This window comes from Carassius gibelio, chromosome B12, assembly GCF_023724105.1.
Source record: "Carassius gibelio isolate Cgi1373 ecotype wild population from Czech Republic chromosome B12, carGib1.2-hapl.c, whole genome shotgun sequence".
Classification (NCBI taxonomy): Eukaryota; Metazoa; Chordata; class Actinopteri; order Cypriniformes; family Cyprinidae; genus Carassius; species Carassius gibelio.
The window spans coordinates 5,660,761-5,683,525 of NC_068407.1; the positions used below are offsets into that span (position 1 = coordinate 5,660,761).

Below are 22,765 nucleotides of genomic sequence, written 5' to 3' on the forward strand. Positions count from 1 at the left end.
CAATGATTGCATTATTTTGATACTGTAATGCTTTACGTCAAGATTATAAAAAAAAGAGTAATTGAACATCTAAAACTGCAAATGAATGTAATTTAATTAGCAGGTTTTAAACCCAGTCTGCACTGCAAGCAAGCAACGAGGTGCAGCGCGACACATCATGAAACAAGTCGCTCACATTATAAGCACTTGTAGACAGCTTTGTTGATTATAATGGGAGCAATCTTAGTTGCGTATTGCGGCATTCACTTAGGATGCAGACACAGAGGCGGAAACTGAATTCTAGAAACCAGACTTGAAATAACCCTGATGATCTCTGTAAGCTATTTAAAATAACTGTTTCTGTTCCACAGCAGCTCAATGGTTTTGCGAGGGCATCTAAATGCAGGAGTGTTTATTTCACGTGTCACTTAAAAGGTCATTATCTTCACTCTCACAGAAAAGCACACTGACCTTCAGGTGGTGCGCACACCACTCCGGCCTCGTTTCCATGGTTACAGTCACTCGTAACAAACTTCCTGCTCCTGCACTCCAGCAGGGATTTCTCATCACCGCGGCAGCCGAGGCGGGCGTAGTGAAAAAGCCCGGAGCCGGGGCCAAAATATGAGTGCTGGAGAGCCGTGCCAATCTCACTACAACAAACAGAAAGAAATATTAAGAAGTTATCTCCTTCACTATTCAGAGACGTGAGGCTTCCCACTCACTTTTAGATGATTTAACAAAGGCTAAATCAAAAATAGATATAGTAAAAATTAAGACACTGTGAATTTTAATGAATCGCTGAAATGTAACCCTGCTTTGACCACACTGAGAGCCACAGATCCATAAATATCAGAAATATCAAAAATCTGATCTGATACTCACAGACTGTCAAATAAAGTAAGGTTGAATTTGATCAAATTAATTACATTACTACCGGTAATTACTCAAATGAATTGCAAATAAAAACATAATTCAAACATCACCTTGTGTTTCAGTCGATGCATCATTATTCACATTCTCTTTATACTAAATTAATATTTTAAATTGACAGCCCTTATTAGAAATAACCGTACCTCAGTCCAAGCTGTCGGCAAACCACACTGGCATCCCGGTCTGTCCAGTGTGTGTCACAAACCGACCCCCACTGGCCATTCAGGTAGACCTCCAGTCGCCCACTCTTTGAGGATGAACCTCCCGCTAACCTTACTGCTCCTGAACAAGTGTGAGATAAATACATATGTCTTAAGTGTCAGTTTTTTTTACATTGAGATTTATACATCATCTGCATGCTGAATAAATAAGCTTTTCATTGATGTACGTATTATTAGGACTGGACAATATTTGGCTGAGATATCGGAGGGTGCAAAAAATATAAATATTGAGAAAATCCCCTTTGAAGTTGTCCAGACGAAGTTTTTAGCAATGAATATTCCTAATCAAAAATTAAGTTTTGATATTTGTACGACTGGAAATTTACAAAATATCTTCATGAAACATGATTATTACTCATGATTTTTAGCATAAAAGAAAATTTTTGACCCATACAATGTATTTTTGGCTATTGCTACAAATATACCCAGCGACTTAAGACTTATTATTAAGCTGTTGTTCTCAGTGATTCTTTTTAGCTTACTGATATCTGTATGAATGAGGTCAGGGTGGTTGCTTACAGCACTGGTCCAATAGACCACTTCCAAGAAAACCCCTAAATAAACTTATTTACAACCAGCATTCTTATCTCCTCACTATTTTCTAAATCTTACTAAGGGTTAACTGTAAATTATAAAATCTTACTGAAAAGACAAGGTCAGTTTTTATATTCTTTACAGGAAGGATAGCAAAAATTGTGAGATTTTGATATTTTTTTATTTATAAAACTAACCAAAATGCATGGTTCGTTCTGTATTTATATATCATTTTATCTTTCTGAGAACTGAATTTGAACATGGAAATTAACAGTACATCTTCTTTACAGAGATGAACCATACAGTTTTATTAGGGGTGCAATTAGTTTTTTCAGATCATTAGCATAAGCTCCTAAAATCAGAGGAAAATTATGATCCAAAACTTTGTTCTCATCAATTTATTCATGCCTCTAATCCCAGCCCTAAACCTAACAGTAATACGCGATTGGTTGATAACAGGAACAGAATGTTGATCCAGGAGCATGTCCTACTTAACAGTCACAGTCGCCCTTTGTCTCAACTGCAAACCAAGATGCTTTTTACACAAGCTTCTTCTTTCTTTACGAATAAACCTTTTCTAATTTTCCTGAGATATACAGTATACAGAATATTCTTTACAAGAATGTCAACCATTGATTTCTAAATATAAAGTTGATGCAAAACATTCTTCCAAGAGATGGAAAAGAAAGTAGGACAACAGTACACAAAGAGGTATTAGATCACATATTTATCATCTGTATATTCTAACATCTAAGGCTGTCGTCCCACTAGCTGATTTTCAGTCATAAGCGCCTGTGTTTCTCTCTCTGCGGGAAGCGTTAACAGCCCCAGAGATTCAACTCCCTGATGAGTTAATGGATCTGACCCAAACTTTTTTTCTCAGCAGACGCAAAGCCGCATATTGCAAACACTGAATGTGTTTTTCTAGAATTCTCAGACACTAAAATGAATAAAATAAAACAGTGAGGGTTGTTTATTGAATGTACTTTTTTTTTTCACAGACGCTGTACATGAATAATCTGCAGCGAAACCTGAAGGGATTCAAACGCTAGAATTGAAATGCTGTTACTTCTGTTGTTATTTTGGCGAGTTTCACATTGATTTGCCAAAACAATCTATGAAAGGAAACTGTAGATTGCTCTTCATACCAAAGATTATCAGTGATTGTGATAGATCTCACAGAGAAAATTTATAAAAATGAAATAAAATAAAAGCTGCTTTGACTTGGCAAGTGGGATGCTGCCTTAAGGAATATTATAAAACAATGATATGATACAAAATACTTTTTGAATTAACTCACTAGTTGAACATAGCAGACTTTTAATGAAACACCGTAGTACTCACCTTGGTGGCAGTCGCAGTAGGCCCAGCCAATGGCCCCTGAGCTCTGTCTGAAAAAGCACCATGGGTTGGACTCACGGTCAGGATTTCGACAAAAATTGTGCTCTCCAAGACCCCTGCCTGGATACTGCTGCATGTAATCTGGGAATTCGGTCCACTTTAGACAGGGTGAACCCGAGTCGGTCTGAGAAACGGTGCCATTGTAATAACCCAGCTCAGTGAAGCCCTCGGAGCAGGACAGAGGAACTGAGGGCGGGAGAAAAAAGATTTTATACTGTGCATAAATCCGATTTATATTTTTAATCCCATCTTTTAGGCTGACTGTTCACACTGGCATTTTTCAAGTGATGATGTCTGATTCATTTATTCAGACAGTGGTCAATATCTAGTGTATCTACATCTACAGTGTGAGTCAGCAGGATGCCAAGATAATTTCTCATTCAACAACCAAAAAGAAACAGTCAGTGTGGAAATAAAACAACAGAAAAAAGGGAAAATTTTGTTGTACAATTAAATGTATTCAAAACCACTGATTCCACTCATTCACTGCTCACAATAAAGTGAATGTTATATTATTATACACTTAATTATATATATATAAAAAAATTTTTACCCTATTTTAGGATGAATTAACTTCTTAATGAAAAAAGACTTGTATTGTATTTCATGTGTTTTTCCTGGTCAGACTGAAAAAAAAAAACAGACCCCTGTCTACCAAAGTAACAAAACATACTGCCAGTGAAAAAAAAAAAAAATGTCAATCTGAAAAGCTCTATGTCTGATTTATTTAGCAAATTTTGTGACATTTGAAGAAGTAACTGTTAGTCTGCATGCATGCATGCAAAAAAAAATGTAAGTTTAGTTCCAAGAGTGCTCACTATCTACCAAAACCCCTTTTGTCATTAAAGTCCAAAATAATAATCCCTGTTGTATAAATTGCCAATCAGCTGCAGATCCGGCCCTTTCAATATGGCTTTTCTGCCAGTATCTTGTATCTAACTGCGGCCCTTTTGTTTATCTCTCTGAAACACTCAACTAGGCCTCTACATCGCCTCCAAAGCCATGAGCACTGATTCCTCACAGCCCTGGGCCGGAGAGTTAAAAGAGAGAGAAAGTGGACATCTGGATCCCTCTTTCAACCTCCTTTTCCAGCATAAAGGACGAGGGATAAAACAAGGATAATGGTTCCCATAATGTTTGCAAAATGCTAAAATGGAAAATTCTCTTAACGTATTCTCTAACGTTTGCGTCACCAAGAAGAAATGCTTTTTTTTTAAACTGCAAAACTTTTGAATGTTCAGAAAACATTCTGAAATAATGAAATAAATAATCCATTCCACATTACTTTCTAAAAAATGCTGGGTTGTTTCAACCCAATGTTGTGTCAATGGACTAACCTAGCTGTTGGGTTACATTTTTACATTACATTTGTAACCCAAAGGCTAGGTTAGTCCATATTTGATACAAAGTTGGGTTGAAAAACCCAACATTTCTTTTAGAGTGTACAGCTGGTTAAGCCCATTTGCAAGACTATATACACCAATCACTATGTCACTGTGTTTCTGCATACGCACTGTCTCAAATTTGAGATTAAATTATTATTTTCTACAACACAATACAAATTTGATTGACAGTATGCAGTCCAAGCAGGAGGTTCTTTTAAGGGATGCATCAACACATGCATTTTGGACAACCTCTAAACGTGAAGAGGTATACCTCTGAATATAAAGAGAATAAGGAACCACAGTGAACAAAACTAAAATTATCACAAGGCTTTATACGCAGATAGACATCTACTATGGCTAGCAATTATACTGTCACTTACAACAAGTCCCAGCAGGTACAAACTGACAAGCTTCCAGTGACAAGTAATTTGTCTGTCCAATCTGAAAGAAAAATTTCTGTGTGGCATGGCACAATCACAGTCAAATTAGGTATATTTGATGTTTAATATAGACCAGGATTTTTTAAACAATGAGATTTCATTGTGGGCAGGGCTACTCAACAATGCAAAAAAATAAATAAATAAAATAAACTAATTTTTATATAGCTGTTATTTTCACAATGCATCGTGTTCAAAGAAGAGTTTATTACAACAACCCCCCCCCCCCCCCCCCAGTGAGCAGCTAAATGCAGCAGTGAAAAGAAAAATCACTAAGATGATATTTAAGCACATAAGGAAAAAAGAAGAATAAATGATTGTAAAAGTCCTCCCACGATTATGCCTGGATCGTACATACAGTAGCAGGATGGAAAATCAGAGCTGGTCTTCTTCCAGAATTCAAACTCGATTATGTTAACTCAATTTTGTGGTTGTAGCACAGTGAAAATCAGGATCAAATTGCATTTCTCCCATAACAACATCATACACGCTGTGAATGGCTAGATAATGTATCGGAAAGATAATTAGTGGAGCTCTTCTAAACTTTTGAACAGTGTGAACAACTTCACTTTGCTGAAGGGGGCCTTGAGCGTTTGAATTTAGCACTGTGCTGATGCATCTCTCGCCGGATGACTGAACACACAGTGGAGAAGAGAGCAAAACTATGGGAAGCACTCATAGAGAGTTTAGATGGTGAGTTCCATATGGACTGTGAAATGCTGCAGACATTGCACAAAAAAGCCTCTGAGAGATGTCAGCACATTTTCCATGTTTGTGTGCAATTTTTGAGGAACTTTGTTGTGAGTTGGACCCAAAGACAGTCAGGGAAGGATGGAGAGGCTGTGATCTTTTGCTTCTCGTAATCCCCACAATTCCTTAATCCCAGAATCCAGCACTATATGACTCAGCAGAATGTCATTCCCAGCCTGTCACCAGAAAGCCCTGTAGATATGAAGGGTCCTCAACCTTCCATTTGCCTTTGAAAACACTTCACTGACAGTAAAAAGAACAGGCTGTTAATCACAGTCACGGCTGGCACGTTTGCAGTCTTCGTTGTCTGCATACTCATACGACTGCACTTTCTGAGCCAGGCAGTCTGCATTCAAGCGATATCAGAAAAACATACATTACCAAGGAACAGTGCGTGTAAGAGCAGCAGTAGATTGATGTCTCCATCTGCAAGCTCAGACAGAGCCACTGCAATCAGGGCAGAGCTGAATTAGACATATTAAAACAGGATGACAGAGAGCGCTCTCAGAAAGAGTTGTGCCAACCTCAGGGAAATCGTTCTTTGCGTTTCTGCTTAATTGGATGCATAAAGATGTGTGGGCAGGAAAAGCCATAATGCTGTCGATAAAGTGTCTGGAACAAACTGAAAAATATTTCACCGGTAGAAAGAGAGTGCCACAGAATAAAAAAAATCCATTTGATGGCTCTTTACATTCATTTTCATTTTAATTATTTTGTCTTATTTTACAGTAAAGTATCTAAATGTCCTTTAAAACAAGTTTTATTTACTTGAAGCAAAATTGTGTCAGATAATCAGATTGGTTCTCAAAGAATATTTCTTTAATTAAGGTTATTTTCTTAACCCATCTTGTTTTAAGCATAATTTATATTTAAAAAAAACATGATTCTATCTTCAGAAATCATTGTAAATATGCAGAACTGGTGCTCAAGACACGTTTCTAAATATTATCAATGCTGAAAACAGCGGTTTAATATTGTAATTGTAATACATTTCTTCCAAGATCCTTTGATCTAATTTATCTTTATTTTTATCACGTAAATAGAAATTAGACCATAAATGTAATCTATTAAAGTTATTTCCTATTTTTTATAAACATTAAAATCATCTTCATTTATGTTGCTCCCTTTGTTGGTTATGATGCAGTTTTAATGTGATGACATTAAGAAACATTTGATGTTATTGACTTGCAGCCTGCACAATAGGTGCCATTTCTGACACTGTTTTTAGAACATGTGGTGCATTTTTATGCTTTTTGTTCTTTTTTACAACCCCCTGGTCATGATAAACTGACATTATATCAAAATCTCCATTATGATTCTTTAAAAACCATTCTTCAACAGAAAGAAACAACATTACGGGTTTGGAACGATATAAGGATGAGTAAATAATGATAGCATTAACTATCCCTTTAGGACTGATATATTCGTCTGACATTTAAATCCTTTCATAAAATGGAACAGAGGAGATAGACATCTTCTGCATGATGGAATAGTACATTTGGTGATAAAAAGAAGCAGAGAGAATTTTAACAGGAATGACAGAGAAGGTCAGGGTAATAAAAGAGTGTAAAACAGAAGAGTCAGAGCATCAGGACCAGCACCAGGAGCCAGCAATGCTTACTCAGCAAAGGCTCAGACATTTCGATCCCATTCCATTACGGTGCAAGAAAAAATGGCTGATCCCCACGTGTTAATGATTCCTACAACATGGAAAAAGTTGGGGGAAGGGAAACAATGGGGAATCAGAGAGAGAGATGCATGTAGGATGCATGCTCTACCATGGGTCTGATAATGCAACACATCCAGCTCACTCACAAACAGCCATTCCTTGAAAGATCAACACTTGTGAGATCATCTTATACCGACATTCATCTTCTTTCTAAACCAAAAACACACAGATCTGACATAAGGTGAGGGATGAAACATCAAAGCTGTTTGGGAAAGCAAAGACTGGCACAGATGCACGGAAGAGGAAGACGGGCTGAGAGAGTCTTTTCTGTGATGTTTTAATGCTTTTTTCTAAAAGAATTATTTAAAATAAGACCTTATGTGTCAACTATCAAAACTGAAGGACATAAGTGATTCAATCAAAGCTTGGACAACACCAAGATGTCTTCCATCCACAGAGAATTTCAATTCCACTGCACAACAAAAAACTATTTTAAAAGCAAACATCAAGCCTACAGGCAATCAAATCTAAATGATCAGATAAAAGCTTAGATATAATAGAACTTTTATACAATACGCAGTTAAGAGTGGGTGCAAAAATAAGCAAAGGAAATCACTTGAAATAAGAAGAAGAAAAATAAATAACGCAGGGCATTGTATTAAAAGCTGTCTGGCTGGGATTCATTCACCTTCAGCCACTGACAGCCTCTGTGCTGCTCCGAGCTAATGGAAGCACACTGGCAGAACGAATGGCAGCAGAAATCAAGCAATTTACGCAAAGCATCCGTACGGTGTACTTGGACACACACGCTCTCAACTCTGCACCATAGGAGAGCTCATTCTCCCTCCCCAAATAATCCATTTCCCCACCACAATGAATATTTGATACGGTTCACATAACGTGCTTTGGCATGTTAAGCGACTGTGAGAGCAGATGCATGGTGGGGCACCAATGGGTGACAGGAAGCGACATGAGTGCATCAGGGTATTCACATTAGCATTGGCAGGTGTTTTTTTGCAAAATAAAACAGAAATGTGGTCTCTTATGGCAACTGCATGTACAAAGCTTCAGACATTCTGTGTTGCATAACAAAGACCCTGCATGCAATCATTGCACATTGTGTCGTAGGATATCAAAATAACTTTCTTTATTTGGTCCAAGCATCTCCAACCACCACTGTGGCACGTTTCCTATAGATCTAGGTAGCAATCTAACCACGTAACTTTCAAGGGAACTATAAAATCATAAGCTGACCCATTTCTTTTGATGTATGAGGGATGCTTCTGGCACAGTTTATGTTTTCATTGAGAAGTGAAAACCAAATCGCTCAATCTAAGCCCTTTCCATTGCCGGCACCATAAAGCCGTCTGATTGGTTGGTCCAGGCCAGGCTGTTTATCTGTCTTGATGCAGAGACATCAAAGCGCTGACAGTCATTAGCACTCTGGGATTGGTACTAAGGAATTTCACACTGTCAAAGTATATGAGAATGAGATGAGGGAGAAATCTGACAGAGTTCAGAAAGATGGGACACCAACATAGGGCGAATGCCCTTATTAACCAGCCACACTGGTGATATCCAGCGACCAGCGCACAGTGATGTGGTATAAATGTCAAAATTTAGACCTCTAGGGGAATTTATGAATTATTTATATAAGACAACCCATCGCAAATCCATCTCATTGGCTTATTACGAACACAGGCAGAATTGATAAAATAAGATATACTAGAATGTAACCCTTAACAAGTATTTGTTTTTAATTTTTCATGCATCTCTGTAAATGCATGAAAGTCTATGTTATCTTTAAAGAGCATGAAATGAACATTTTGTTGCTTTTGGTACTTCAAAGCCATTTACAGTGCATGCTAGTGTACTCTTAGAAGAGGATGAAAGTGAACTTTAGATGATATTCGCTTTTAAATTCTTTAAAAGTCTTTCTTTTCTGGGAAATTCAACCAAAATATTGATGACTCATGTTTTTCAGACTGTTGAGATTTTTGTCAATAAATGTTCTCTAAAAAGAGAATGTCTCTCTTCCTAATAACACCTGAACCTGAACATAGCTTTGATAGCTGAAGCAAGCCCTTCAAGAAAAAAATATTCCTTTATAAAAATACATCAAATGTTAAAATGGCACACTATATTCTCAAATACATATCTATCACAAAAGGCGTTTAAGCAAAATGTGGAGTTATTTTTGTACTATGCTTGTACTAAATTAACTCACAATGCTTTATGATATACACTTAAACGTATTAATTTAGCATATAGATTTATGCAAAGCAAATGATCTTACACTGCATACACCAGACAATTTATTAATTTGTTTCCATTTTTTCCATGCATTTGTGACCACCTTTGAATGTGCTATGAGTGATGAAAAATGTTTTGGATCCTGTATAAGAAAATAATGTTAATCCAGGTGAAAATGGGATCTAAAACAGAGAGGACTCGTATTGACTCACCTGTATTCTGCACTGCATTCAGATAGCTGTCATCACCATTCACCTGCAGGGAGGGAAAAGGGGAAACGAGTTCAAATGCAGAAAGCTGACAGAATTATGAACTGATTTGTTCAGAACACTAAAGTGTCTTTCACTGGAAAAGTGAAGTTTTATCTTCTTAGACGCGACACATTTGAACAGCGGAGCGTTCTGTTTCTGCCTACCATTCTGCCTGCCTTCTGACAGGGGAGCATCTGTATCTGTTAATATTTTAACTGTACTATACTGTATATGAAGTGGCTTTAATGGGTGATTTGTTTTTAATTAAAAGAACCATGACAATCATGAAATTAATTTGTTGAAGTTTCTTTAGGAGACCTAATAAATTGCTCAAAATAAAATACATGATCTTCACAGTATTAATTTGATATCACACATGTAGCACTTATTAATATGTGATGAATACACAATTACTCACCCTTACATGCCACTAACAGTTCCACAAACACTTTCACTGCAAACAATGCTAAAACAATATGCTTGCATTGCAGAGGTTCTCAGTTCAGATTCTCAATTATTAATATTGAGCTGAAAAATCAAGCTACCAATACATTAATTAAATCTGGCACTGGTTTGCAAACCATTCAGCTAAAATTTGGGCGGCTGTCAAGGTTGAGTACACCCTAGAAATCTGAGGATTGCTGATAGAGTGTCATTGTGGCAGCAGTAAGGAACTAAAGCTGCTTCTGTGACTTGAAATGCATTGAGCGATTTCAGTGAGCCAGGAAAACGGCTGTAAAGAGTTTTCCAGAACCAATTGGACTCTGTTCTCCCAACTGATTTTTCGCTGAGCATCAGAAACCATAAAGCTTGTAATCCTGAATTTGTCCTAGCACTCATCACTGACCCATACGAATATTTAAACATATCTTTTATAGCGTTATAGTTCTCAAAAAAAAAAAAAAAAACAGGAAATAGTTCACCTAAAAATACTCATTTTGTTATCATTTACTCACACTCATATCTTTCAAGACTAGTATGATTTTCTTTCTTCTGTGGAACACAAAAGAAGTGATTTTTAGCAGAAAGCCCAAGCATTTTTTATATATATATAGAATGACAGTGAGTTTTGATGGTTGTCAAGCAATGCTTTCAATACAACATTTTCAGTGACTTAAATTCCAGTCCACTCACAGAGCTATGGCTTCAGAGGACTTCTACAAAATATACAGCATAAGTCGTATAGAGCACTTTTTGAGTTTGAAAGCCTTTTCTTTGCATGGACGAGAGCGATTTTGTTAACCTTCTTTTGTGTTCCAAAACAACAAAACACAATACAGGTTTGGAATAAAATTAATTTTTCATTTTTGAATGAACTATTGCTATGAAGAATCTGAGTTCAAACAGATAAAACTTCACAATAATGCACAAGTTATCAATTAACATCTTGCTAACAGCTGCATGCTTGTAAGAAAAAAAAAATCATTAAGATATTAACTTTAAATCATCACTTCTGGCCAAAATTCCCTAATCCATAATAATGCCTCCTCCAGTGAAAAAGTCCATTCACTGCAGTCCTCTCACATCAGATCTACCCACATACTGTAATTGTTTTAGAACTGTTTTCGCTTGTAAACGGTGATATGTTGCATATTCCATCTGATTTAGACAAGACTGCAGAAAGTAATATTATGGATAAAGGATTTGTGGATTATTGTTTTGTTTTAATCAGTCATTTGGACTCCCATTCTGACGGCACCCATTCACTGCAGAGGATCCATTGGTGAGCAACTGATGTAATGGTAAATGTCCCAAGATCTGTTTCCATGAAGAAACAAACTTATCTACATATTGAATGGCATGACGGGGAGTAAATACAAGCAAATTCCCATTTTTAGATGAACTATTCCTTTAAAAACCCCTTTGTTTCTATCCTGCACTGCACAGTCATTTTTCAAACATGTCGGTAGATGAAAACATGCTATTGATTTACTTCATTCATTTATGACCAACAAACTGATCTGGGGATTTAGCATCACCAGCAAAGCTAATTGCATTATAGATAACAAGCTCCAGTTATGCGCTCTGATATTTGTGCTCATATCATCACGCTCAGGTCAGTTACGGCCATAATTGCATCTGTCATTCTCATTCCACAGCAGCAACTGAGGCTAGACTGATGCTGCCCTTGCTTATGTTCCTGTCTCTAAAATAGCAAAATATACATTTAAAAAAAAATCCTAGATTTAAACAGAAAACTCCCAATTGGCTGTCCATTTCAAATGACACTTTTATAAGAAACAGTTTGTGGTAATGGAGCATCGCACAGATGAGTGAACATATGACCAGGTGTGTCTTACTGACAGCTGCAAACACAAGAAGGTACATAACAACCTTGATGTCTAGCATATAGCACACATCCGATGTACTGCTGTTTTGTCTCGCAGGAGTCTAATTGCGAATTGATATAAAATCAATCCGGTGTATGACACCATCTCATGAGCATAGCCCTTCAAAAGATTTGTTGGTGCTGTAAAATTTTCATAATCAAGAGGAGCATAAAGTCTCTAATGGAGCACGGCAGGCATATTACTCATTAATTCCTTCCCATAGTGCTGTTGTTTCACCGCCCAAACAGATGTGAAGGTACTCCAGCTCTGTAGTGGAAGTGAACTGAGATGAAGGTATAATTATCTAGCTGTTGAATAACGCTGATGCCTTTCTCTGTAAATGTCTTTATGATATGCTAAAAAATAAAATAAAAATAAAAAAAGGCATTTAGGAGTGGTTTATACCACAATAAAAATGAAACTCTTGTTCAAAGCATTTATGCTGAATCTTTCCCAACTGGTTGTTTCTTTGTCTTCTGTGCTGAACTGAGTTTGGAGACTCCTGAGTGTAAATGGACTATTACCCAAGAAATCAGCCATTCTTTTCAAACAATCCTAATACTGAATTATTCTACACATCCCCTGGAATACCATTATGTGTGTGGGTCAATCATTTTGTTCTAGCAAGCTCATCAAACTCATTAGTCTTACAGCAGAATATGGGTCAACGTGTTGTATTTTTGAACCCTTGTGGTTTGCGAGCTCTGACCCTTGTGCATTTACAATGGTAAAAGAAAACAAAAAGAAGGTTATTAAATAACCACATTTTAACATCTAATAATTTTCCATCTCCATGTTTAACCTGTATCATTTAAGCAACATTTCCTCGCTACAGCATGTCAGTTCTTCTGTTAGGGAGGTGGCTTTGCTTGAATCCATTAAACAGCATGTGAGTGTTTTATTGCACAATGACAGATATAAGATGCTGAACTAGATTTGGCCAAAAGGCGGACTTTGAAATCATGCTGCATTAATTTTAGTGGCTGAAAGCAACACAAATGAGTACACGCAAAAAGCAAACATGGTGTTAGCGATTTTAATAAAGCTGTTTAGGTATATTTATTCCGCGTTATTACTGAACAGCCCTAAAGGCGCATCTTACCTCCAGCAGAACTGAAAACACACCGAGCAGGGCGAACATCCTCCACACTCTTGGATCCATCCCTATCTCCGGCTATGGGTCAGAGTCATTGTCCGGTATTAAAAGCCACCTCCGGAGTAGGGTGTATTCGCGTATGAGCGCTGTTCAAACGGATTGAATGGCAGAATTGCCCGGTCGCCGTTTAAGAGCGTTGGTTTCCAGAGTGAGTGATGTGATTCTCCGTGACCCGCCGTAGGTTGATATATGATGCCTAATCGGTGTTGTGGAGTAGTGTCACGGACGCACACACCCCTCGTAGCGACCCACGCGCAGCGCTACGTCTCCAAGCGCTCACGCACCCCGCGCGCGCCGCACTGACGAACCAGCAGCCAACAAACTGGACGTCACTGCTACCTTAGTGCAGTGCAGCAATAATGATCAATTAAAAATAACATATAACAATTTTTGAAACGTGTCTAAATAAACAGTTATTTTTACGTGGAATAATAGAGAAATATTATTTTTGCCCAACTATATTTTTCGCGAATAGACCTACAGACCGAAATAAGTGAGATTTTCTATTTAAATGTGTTATTTATTTGCTGATTTTTTGTAAATATTCGAGACATTTATTTGCTTAGTGAAAAGGTTTTAAACACCATTTTTTATCATTGTAGTTTGTAAAAGTGTAAAAAGTCACAATGGTTATTACCTTATATACACTTGAGCCATACATTAGTGTGAAAGAAAAAGTGAAAGTGAAAGTGACGTGAAATTCAGGCAAGTATGGTGACCCATACTCAGAATTCTTGCTATGCATTTAACCCATCCGAAGTGCACACACACAGAGCAGTGAACACGAACACACACACACAAACACACACACACACACGGAGCAGTGGGCAGATGAGCAGTTGAGGGTTCGGTGCCTTGCTCAAGGGCACCTAAGTCGTGGTATTGCCGGCCCGAGATTCGAACCCACAACCCTAGGATTAGGAATCAAACTCTCTAGGTGAATGTTGTGAACTAAAATGAGTAACTATTCTCTGATTGTTGTTCAGTGTTGAGTCACGAGTTGTGAGATCATTCAGATCGATTTTGTGAGTCAAATCAATTTCATTGAAAATGTCCAGTTCAGACCATTTGTTTCATCTCTCAACTAAATGTTCCATGGAGGGAGAGCAAGGTTGGATGCTAAGATTTGAGAGAATAGCAACTTACAATATGGCATATATTGTTTGATGAGAAAAAAAGATGTCACAGGGACTGGTGTGTTTGCTCAGAACACCTTTTTTAGTCTTTTTTAGGCTTTTAGATATTCCAGGGTTTTATGCATTGAGTTTGTTTGTTCCACTCTTGTATTTTGGTTTCACACTGGGGGTTTCAATCCTAAAGCTTGTCTAATCACTTTGTTAAAGTTAAACGGAATAAAAACCATTATAATTAATAATCCGCTTTGTTGGGAGATTATTTTAAAAGCCCTTTTCCATTTTTGTATTATTCTATGTTTAACCTCTGAATGTGCATAAACATAAGAAAGTTATTTTTCCTCAACAAATGTTTGTTTTACACGCAACAGTAGAGAGGTGAATATGAGGTCTGGATCATCACAAAAGAAAAGACCCGGAGGGATTTTGAATAAAACCAGCGGAGGTAACACTGTAAACTGCAGAAAAGATCTAGAGGGGAGAAAAATAAGACAATGAATTCTTTGTGTGGGTGTTAGACGGGAAAAACAGAAAATCTTCTTCACAAATTTTTATAATTAACATACTCATGGATATTTCCAGAAAACTTAACATCTGAGCAATGTTTCACATGGAAACTATAAGAAAAACAATATTCTACCATATATATATATATATATATATATATATATATATATATATATATATATATATATATATATATATATATATATATATACATATATATATATATATATATATATAGATAGATAGATAGATAGATAGATAGATAGATAGATAGATAGATAGATATAGATAGATATATTTTACATCCACTCTACAGCCACAGCTAATCATTCTTAAGCATTTATGGGATGGCATGAGTTCAATTACTCAATAAAAACAAATAGAGCAGAGCATAATAGATTTAGCTGCTTCATGTTTGCTCATAATAATAAAGCTACAGCTGGGAAGCCCAGCATGAGTGACCTTCTGCTGGTGGCATGCAAAGTCACCCACAGTCTTCGCACCCACACAAGCATGCATACATTACCCTCTCAATCCTCCCTTTTTCCTTCTACACTCATGACCTTATCATTGGCACTGACGTGTTTTACAGTCATGTTATATCTCTGTGCCACAGAGACACCTGCTCCGTGATAATCTGTGTTTGTAATGGGGGAAACAAGCATTTTACTGGTGTACTGCTTTGATGGATGTGGTGTTGTCATGGCAACACAATGGTTAAACTGCCAGCAGTACCTCCAACTCTAACAGCACACTTAAGGATTTTTAAGAGACAATTGTCTTTGTGCTCTCTGTAAAATTGGGTCATGAAGGGGGGTGGAGGGTAGAGAAAGTCCCTAAAAGTGCTATTGTCTATAAATGACATTAAAAGGATGATTTTAAAAGAGATGTATGTTTTATCTTGGCAACAAATACATCAGTGAGTCATAGCGCTTTGCAAAGTCTTTCTTCTTTTATACAGCCACGCAAAAATCCATGCACACAGATTTAGACTATCATAACTGTCATTACCCAGAGGCATCAGCTCTCAGTTCCATTAACCCCCTCTAAAGCAGCCAATCCCCACCCAGTTGGTATGGAAACAGATAAGAAAAAAGAAAGGAATCAGACTCTCCTTTTTTCTTCTCCACATACTATTAACAGTTATTACAGTAATAGTTACAAACAAAAAAAAAAAAAAACATTTGTTGACCCGTATGTTGTGTATTATGAAGACAAAAGATAATATTTTGAAGAATATTTTTCCAACGATGAAAGTGAATGATGACCAGCGGATCTCATGCACCAAAAAAATGACAAGAATAAAATAAAAGTGCTATATTCCAGATCATGCACATATATGTACGTATTTCATTAAGTCTTATTTGTCATTTTTGAGGCAATTGACAATGACAATGACAGGTCTCCATTCACTTTCATTGTGAAGGTGAAGGGCAGCATTAATATATTTATTTTTAAGTTCCACAGAAAAAAATAAAGTAATATTAGTTTGGAATAAGGATGAATAGTAAACTTTAACAAGTTCTATTTGTTAACATAAACTATGAAAACACTCCTAAAGCATTTAATCTTAGTTTAGATCTTAGTTAATACTTATATCTTAGTTAATAAACTATCAAGATAAAAAATTGTATCTGTTAATGTTACTTAATGGACCTGAGCTAACATGAACTGACAATGGACAAGCTGTAATTTTATTAACGAATCTTAACAAAGATTAAATACTGTATCTCCTCATTGACAGTTAAAGTGTTACTGGTTGAATAAATCATGATAGCATTTTCATTTTTTTATGAACCATACCTTACAGACAACGAATACAAGTGACAAATCACACCAAAAAGTCAAGCATGAAGGTGAAATATTAGAGTCGGTTATTTATATCAGCTGTCTGGCTTATTTAGACAGGTCTGAACTAATACGCCAGTCCTATTGAATCACATTTTGGAGCTTTTTTATATACATTATTAAACTCTGTAATGTTTATTGTCAAATTTAGCATTCAGCACATAAAAAAGAAGACAAACCTTTTGTGTTCTACGTTTATAAATTTCATTTCAAATTCCCAGCATGACACAGACTTCCTTATTCATTTAAATATTTAGAGTTGAATACTTAAACATTCAGGCTTCCTGGCTTGCGCGATCCGTATCCCTCCCCGGAGTTTGGCAGTGGGACAACAGCAGAACGTTTAGCATTGGCTGCCGCAGGCACTCTGGATGCTGTTGTAAAATTGCATTTGAAGTGGCGCATGCTGTCGAAGATGCGAGCAGCCTTATTGAGGCTTCTGTTAATGGAGGATCTCAACAACATTTGCTAATGTACCAAACATCAATCTTGTTTCACATTAAAGAAGTTTAGAATGAGAATGAAACTGATTTGCTCCATTAAGGCTTTGAAATTACCAGTTAAATGTGCTTGAGATATATAGAAAAGGCAGACAGGCAGACAGACAGACAGGCAGACAGACAGACAGACAGACAGACAGACAGAAAGACAGACAGACCGACCGACCGACAGACAGACAGACAGACAGACAGACAGACAGACAGACAGACAGACAGACAGACAGACAGACAGATAGATAGACAGATAGATAGACAGATAGATAGACAGATAGATAGATAGATAGATAGATAGATAGATAGATAGATGGCAGAGCACATATATTACAAATGCCCATTCGACTGCATTCTTTTCTGCCGTTTATTCAAAATCTCTTAGCATTTACTCACAAGAGCACCACAGAGAGCCTTTGTATGCTGATCAAAGAAAAAGAATAAACCCCTCCTTTAAAATAACCCAAAACATCGGGTTCAAAATTGCATACCAAGTCTTTAATTTGATGCATGTTAAACATGCGAGATTTATGGCTTTGGCATATAAAAAGGCCATAAGTAATGAGTCCTGGCAGACCTTTGATTTATAAGTCAATCTGACCTGACACACTGATGTAGAGGTTGCTGAAGAAGGAGATATTTGTGCTTTTCCAGCACATATTCCATCCGTCTCTCCATCTCTGGTCCCTGTACGCCTCCTGTGCTGACACTTCAGTTGTGACCAATAGATAATGGGCAGATATATGAAATCTGTGTGTCAAGAGACAGCAATAAAAATGGTGAGACACCACCTCTCTTACCATGGAAGCATCTCTAAAGAGTTACTCTCATTAATAGCTCCCTTGTCTCCTCTTTCTGTCTGCCACTAGCAAGATTTTCAAGATAATGGGTTTGGCTTTAATAATAAGCACTTAAGACTAATTGTCCAACTAGCTGAAAACGCAAATAAACATTACAGCTTTGGGATGGGCAGCATATAATAAGATCATTAGAGAGGGTGAGCCAAAGCCATTTAAGAAGAAATACCGCCATCTAGTGCAGGAAATTAGTAGTGACCTACATCCTGTGTCCAATAATGGAGATTTTATAGTTAAATCAATCAAGAAAACAGTAAGTGTTGATAAATATACTGTACTGCAAAGAGGTCACCTATTATTTGAATATTAAAACTTTTTTTTACATGGCAAGGAAACAAATACTTAATCCACTGTATGTTTGACTTGATCTTATTTGATCGCATTAATATAATGTATCCAAAAAAGTACATTCCTTTGCTTGTTTTTTTTTTTTTTTTTTTTTTTTTTTTTGTCAATAATATTATGTGACACCTGGAAGCTCTTTGTGGAAGCTTTGTTCAAGTCCTACCATTTTAAGCTCCGGACATTCCGCCTTTTCTACGCTGACGTAGCATGACTGACACAGGCCTCAACGAATAAGCGTTTCCAGGGAACATGATTGGCAGCGGCATTGACCAATGAGCGGTCGAGCTGCGGCGGCTATGGCGTCTGCTGATTTGCAACCCGCCGAAACAGGATCGGTGAAGAAGGAGACCTTCGATCGGTTCGCCATGGACTGTTCTAGGATCAGTAAGGTTTAAATACGACTCTAACCATAGAGCGGTAAGTAAGAATACTGTCAGTAACTTGTGTCCGATTCTAGGTTAGTGTTCGTAACCAGAACGGTCCGAATGAATCAGAGGTCTGGAAGCTTTTGAGCACATATTTACGGTGTAATATCACGTTTCAAACATAATGGTGGCTTTGGCCTCTCCTGCTAATTCATCAAAACAACTAGATTATCTTTCCTCGCTAAGTCATCTCTGACTTCAGCACTCGGTTTTATGTATATACATTCTCTCTATGTGAAATAAACTAAACATTATATCACATACACATTCTTTGTCAAACTCAGGTGCTGCAGTACAGTTTTTAACGTTGCTGGATGGTTGTAATACACAAGAGTGTGTAAGAAACATGCACGCGCTCCAAACTACAGCCGCCTCGCGTCGCGTTGACGCTGTCAAAAGACGCGGTCTCCTTAAATACAGCGGGATTTGTTTGTCTTCTTTATTTGTAAAAAAAATTATGGTAATGCTAAGCAAATTTTGTATAAATAAGAAAATTTGTCAAGTTTAGAATGTTCGGAAACAAGCTGGGAAAAAATATAAACGTGAATTTTGTGGACTGGAAAAAAAGTTCTGCAAATTTAATCATTGTGTATAACGTTACTCAAGTTGTTGTTGTTTTTTTCTTGTTTGTTTGTTTTTTAGAAGTAAAACAAAATCTGGTGTGTATGATAGAAATTTGACTTTTATAGTGTATTTTTTATTTTCAAAAATGGTAAATGACATTAGGATATCAATACAGTATATTAAAGAAATTGGGTTTTTTATAAATTACTTTATACATTAATCGTGTGGACAAACTAAAAGCATGTAGTGTTTTAAAAACTTTTAAAAACTTTATTGTCTGGCAGCTAATATTGTAAAAATGTGATTGAAAATTTTAAAAAGTCTGTTTCATGTGGCACTGAATAAAAAAATCGTAACTTCGTATAAATTCTTAATACCACATAATTAAAAAAATTTAGCCAAGTGTGGATTTAAAATATATAAATAAAATTCAAATGATAAAATTAAATAATCTGAATTTACTATTTACTTTCCTAATAAATAGTTCCTCAAATGTTAGCATTTGTAAACTCATCATAAATTAGAAACATTGTATCACATGTTTGTTTAACTATACTTATTTAAATTTTTTTGTAGATACAGAATTGTGTTCAAAAGTGGTCATCATTGGTCATCAACAAGCTGGTGCTTGTGAGAGAGAAAAAGATGGATCCGTCTTCAGGCATGCACATGTCTGCTGTTTCCCAAAACAATGAAGTGGTCCACGTCTCTGTCGGTAACCCCATTATAACCATGTATCAGCCGCAACCACAACCTCCAAACATTGCACAAATCATCACACAGCACGTGATACCTCAAGAAGTCTCCTGTCAGGGTATACCGCACACGATCCCATCACACATCCAAATGCCAACTCACATCCAGACTCAGTCACACATCCAGCCTGCTCCACATCTGCAGACTCCACAGCAAGGCCACATGGAAGCACATGCTCATATTCCGACCCAAGACCACGTATCAACACAAGGTCCATCAGAAGGCCAGAGTGCCCCGCCGTCTCAAGATGGTGCAGTAAACTCACTGCAAGTCCCTTTTGCAGAGGTAGCCTCCCTGCTGGACCCTAACATGAAGAGCTCAAAGGCTCGCAAATACCAGATCCCTTACAATGAGGTGAAGAGGAGATTGGAACCACCTGAGAAGATGTCTCTCCGATCTCTGGCTGCCTATACGAGAGTGAGTCGCGGTCCGGCTAGTAAGAAAACACTCTTGGAGTCTCTAAATGTCTTTGGTCTGTCACCAAGCACCAATACAGCAGTATCCAGTTCCTTTTCCAAACTAACTGAAGGTACGTCTGGACAATATACTTGGAAAAAGTGTCAAATCAAACCTGTTTAAAAGAATAAAATAAAATAAAAAAGTATTTTTATAGTTTTAATGGCTTTTTGCACATAAAATGAAAGCCATCGGTGTTGTTTTTGACCCCATTTTATGGGGAAATCAGTTGATATATGCTTTAAAATATCTTGTTTTGAAGACAAATATATGTCAGACAGGTTTGAAAGAACAATAAATTGTGTAATTTTGGATAAACTATCCCTTTTAACACAACCAGAAATTAATTTAGACAAGGCTAGAGCGAATTCGTTCTACATGACTGCATGAATATTCATTATTTTCAGGTGACACAGCTGCCCTTTGCAAAGACATGAAGGATTTTGCACTGCAATATGTCGATTATGAGAATATGGCGAAACAGCTGCTACCTGAAACAAACCAAGTGCAGCACTGGTCAAAAATCATTGAAACAAGGTAAATTATTAGTAGGGCTCTACAAAGAACAGTAAATGTTCTGCTGTGATTCAAAAAGTAATTTTGATAACTTCTCCATTTTTTAAACAGGAATTATCTAGAGGAGATGAGGAAGATTTTTAATGACCCTCTGAATACACGTTTGTTCTCCAATGTTACGCATGGTCTTGGTAACGGCATGATGGAAGTGGCTCTCGATGTGATAGATAACGTCATCGACCGACAAATCCGAATCCTCTCAGGGAACACCGACCCCAAACCCGAACCTCCGGTGAGAAGGATAAGGAAACGCAACCGCAAGCCCAAAGCGGCCACAGAAGACGGCAAACCTAAAGAAAAGGGCAAAAGGGGACGGAAGAAAGGGAAACAGATGTGCATGGATTCTGTTGTTCCTGAGGTTCAACAGTCCTCAGAGATGGAGAGCAGCATGTTAACACTAGTCTCTGTAGGATACGAAACTATTTCTAGTGGACTTAACACCACCAATGCAGGTCTTGTGTAACATCACGTGCCTGAAAGGTGCAGAGAGTCACTGTGAATTCTGAGTGCAAAAAGTTTTTCATAGAAATATTTAGTTTTATATATGTTAGACTTCTCTTATTGTCTCAAGACTGGCTATATATATATATATATATATATATATATATATATATATATATATATATATATATATATATAAAATTTTCTCACAATCTGGTCAATCAAGAAAATAATGTTCTGAGAGGCTGTTGACAGAGATGTTCTGATTTAAACCAATCATGTATTGCCCTCAACCTTTTGTTTTTCTGTTTGTGGCAAAGAACACATGTACACAGACCATGTATGCTATTAATGTAGCATGCAACAATTTGTTTTTCAAGCACTATGTTGTATTCACAATATCAGTGTCTGTTAGTCTCATTTTAGAATTTGATCTCAGAAGGGTTCTTTGATTCTGTTGTACTTAATCTTACAAACTCTTTGGTTTGCAAGTTTGAGAATGAACATATCTTCTCTTGGACATTGTTTGATTTTTTTTTGGACTATTTATTTTCTTTTTCTGTTTTGTGTCCTATATTTAGTGTATGTGAATGACTGTAGCCTGTACTCTGTAAGTTTTGCAGATTGCTCATCATATGCTTGAATTAAAAGCATTACCTTTTTTAAGCAATTTGTATATTTATTACATTTATATTGCTTGCGGAGCGTCCAAACGATCCATTTTAATGCAAGACTGAAATGGATTTATTGCAATAACAATTTCATATAATTAGGGTTAAGGATTTAAGCAAACACTTAACCCTACGTATTCATTTTACGAGTTTTGTATATCTCACATTTTTTGCACTATGAGTCATAGATATCTGAAACTATGTAGTTTTATTATTATTATTATTATTTTTACGTGGGCTTCTTGCAGTTTTCATTCAATGACAAAATTTGGAATGAGGGACACAATCCAGAACCTAGAGACACTTTTTTTAATACGATCCAGTAAGTAACATGTAACTATATGTTTATAACCATTCAGAACAGCTTTGCAGCCACATAACATCATATTAGCATTGTAG

The 22,765-nt window shown here is 36.8% G+C and overlaps 2 protein-coding genes across 2 annotated transcripts in view; one reads left to right on the plus strand and one right to left on the minus strand.

Annotated features, from left to right (window-relative positions):
• The window catches only part of si:ch73-127m5.1 (neurotrypsin), a 33,612-nt gene extending 20,018 nt beyond the window's left edge, over positions 1–13,594 (minus strand). Inside the window, exons 1-5 of the mRNA XM_052570417.1 lie at positions 13,243–13,594; positions 9,772–9,814; positions 3,009–3,251; positions 1,053–1,191; positions 451–629 (exon numbers count right to left, since the gene is read on the minus strand). Of these exons, the coding sequence (XP_052426377.1) occupies positions 451–629; positions 1,053–1,191; positions 3,009–3,251; positions 9,772–9,814; positions 13,243–13,302 (664 nt within the window). The 5' untranslated portion in view covers positions 13,303–13,594. The remainder of the gene's footprint in view (positions 1–450; positions 630–1,052; positions 1,192–3,008; positions 3,252–9,771; positions 9,815–13,242) is intronic.
• A 5,142-nt stretch (positions 13,595–18,736) lies between these two features.
• Positions 18,737–22,361, plus strand: si:ch73-127m5.2 (uncharacterized protein LOC561202 homolog). Its single transcript, XM_052570092.1, has 4 exons — positions 18,737–18,894; positions 20,043–20,751; positions 21,086–21,215; positions 21,306–22,361. The coding sequence occupies exons 2-4, from the start codon at positions 20,112–20,114 to the stop codon at positions 21,715–21,717; spliced, it is 1,182 nt and encodes a 393-aa protein (XP_052426052.1). The 5' UTR covers positions 18,737–18,894; positions 20,043–20,111; the 3' UTR covers positions 21,718–22,361.
• Positions 22,362–22,765: the final 404 nt, after the last annotated feature.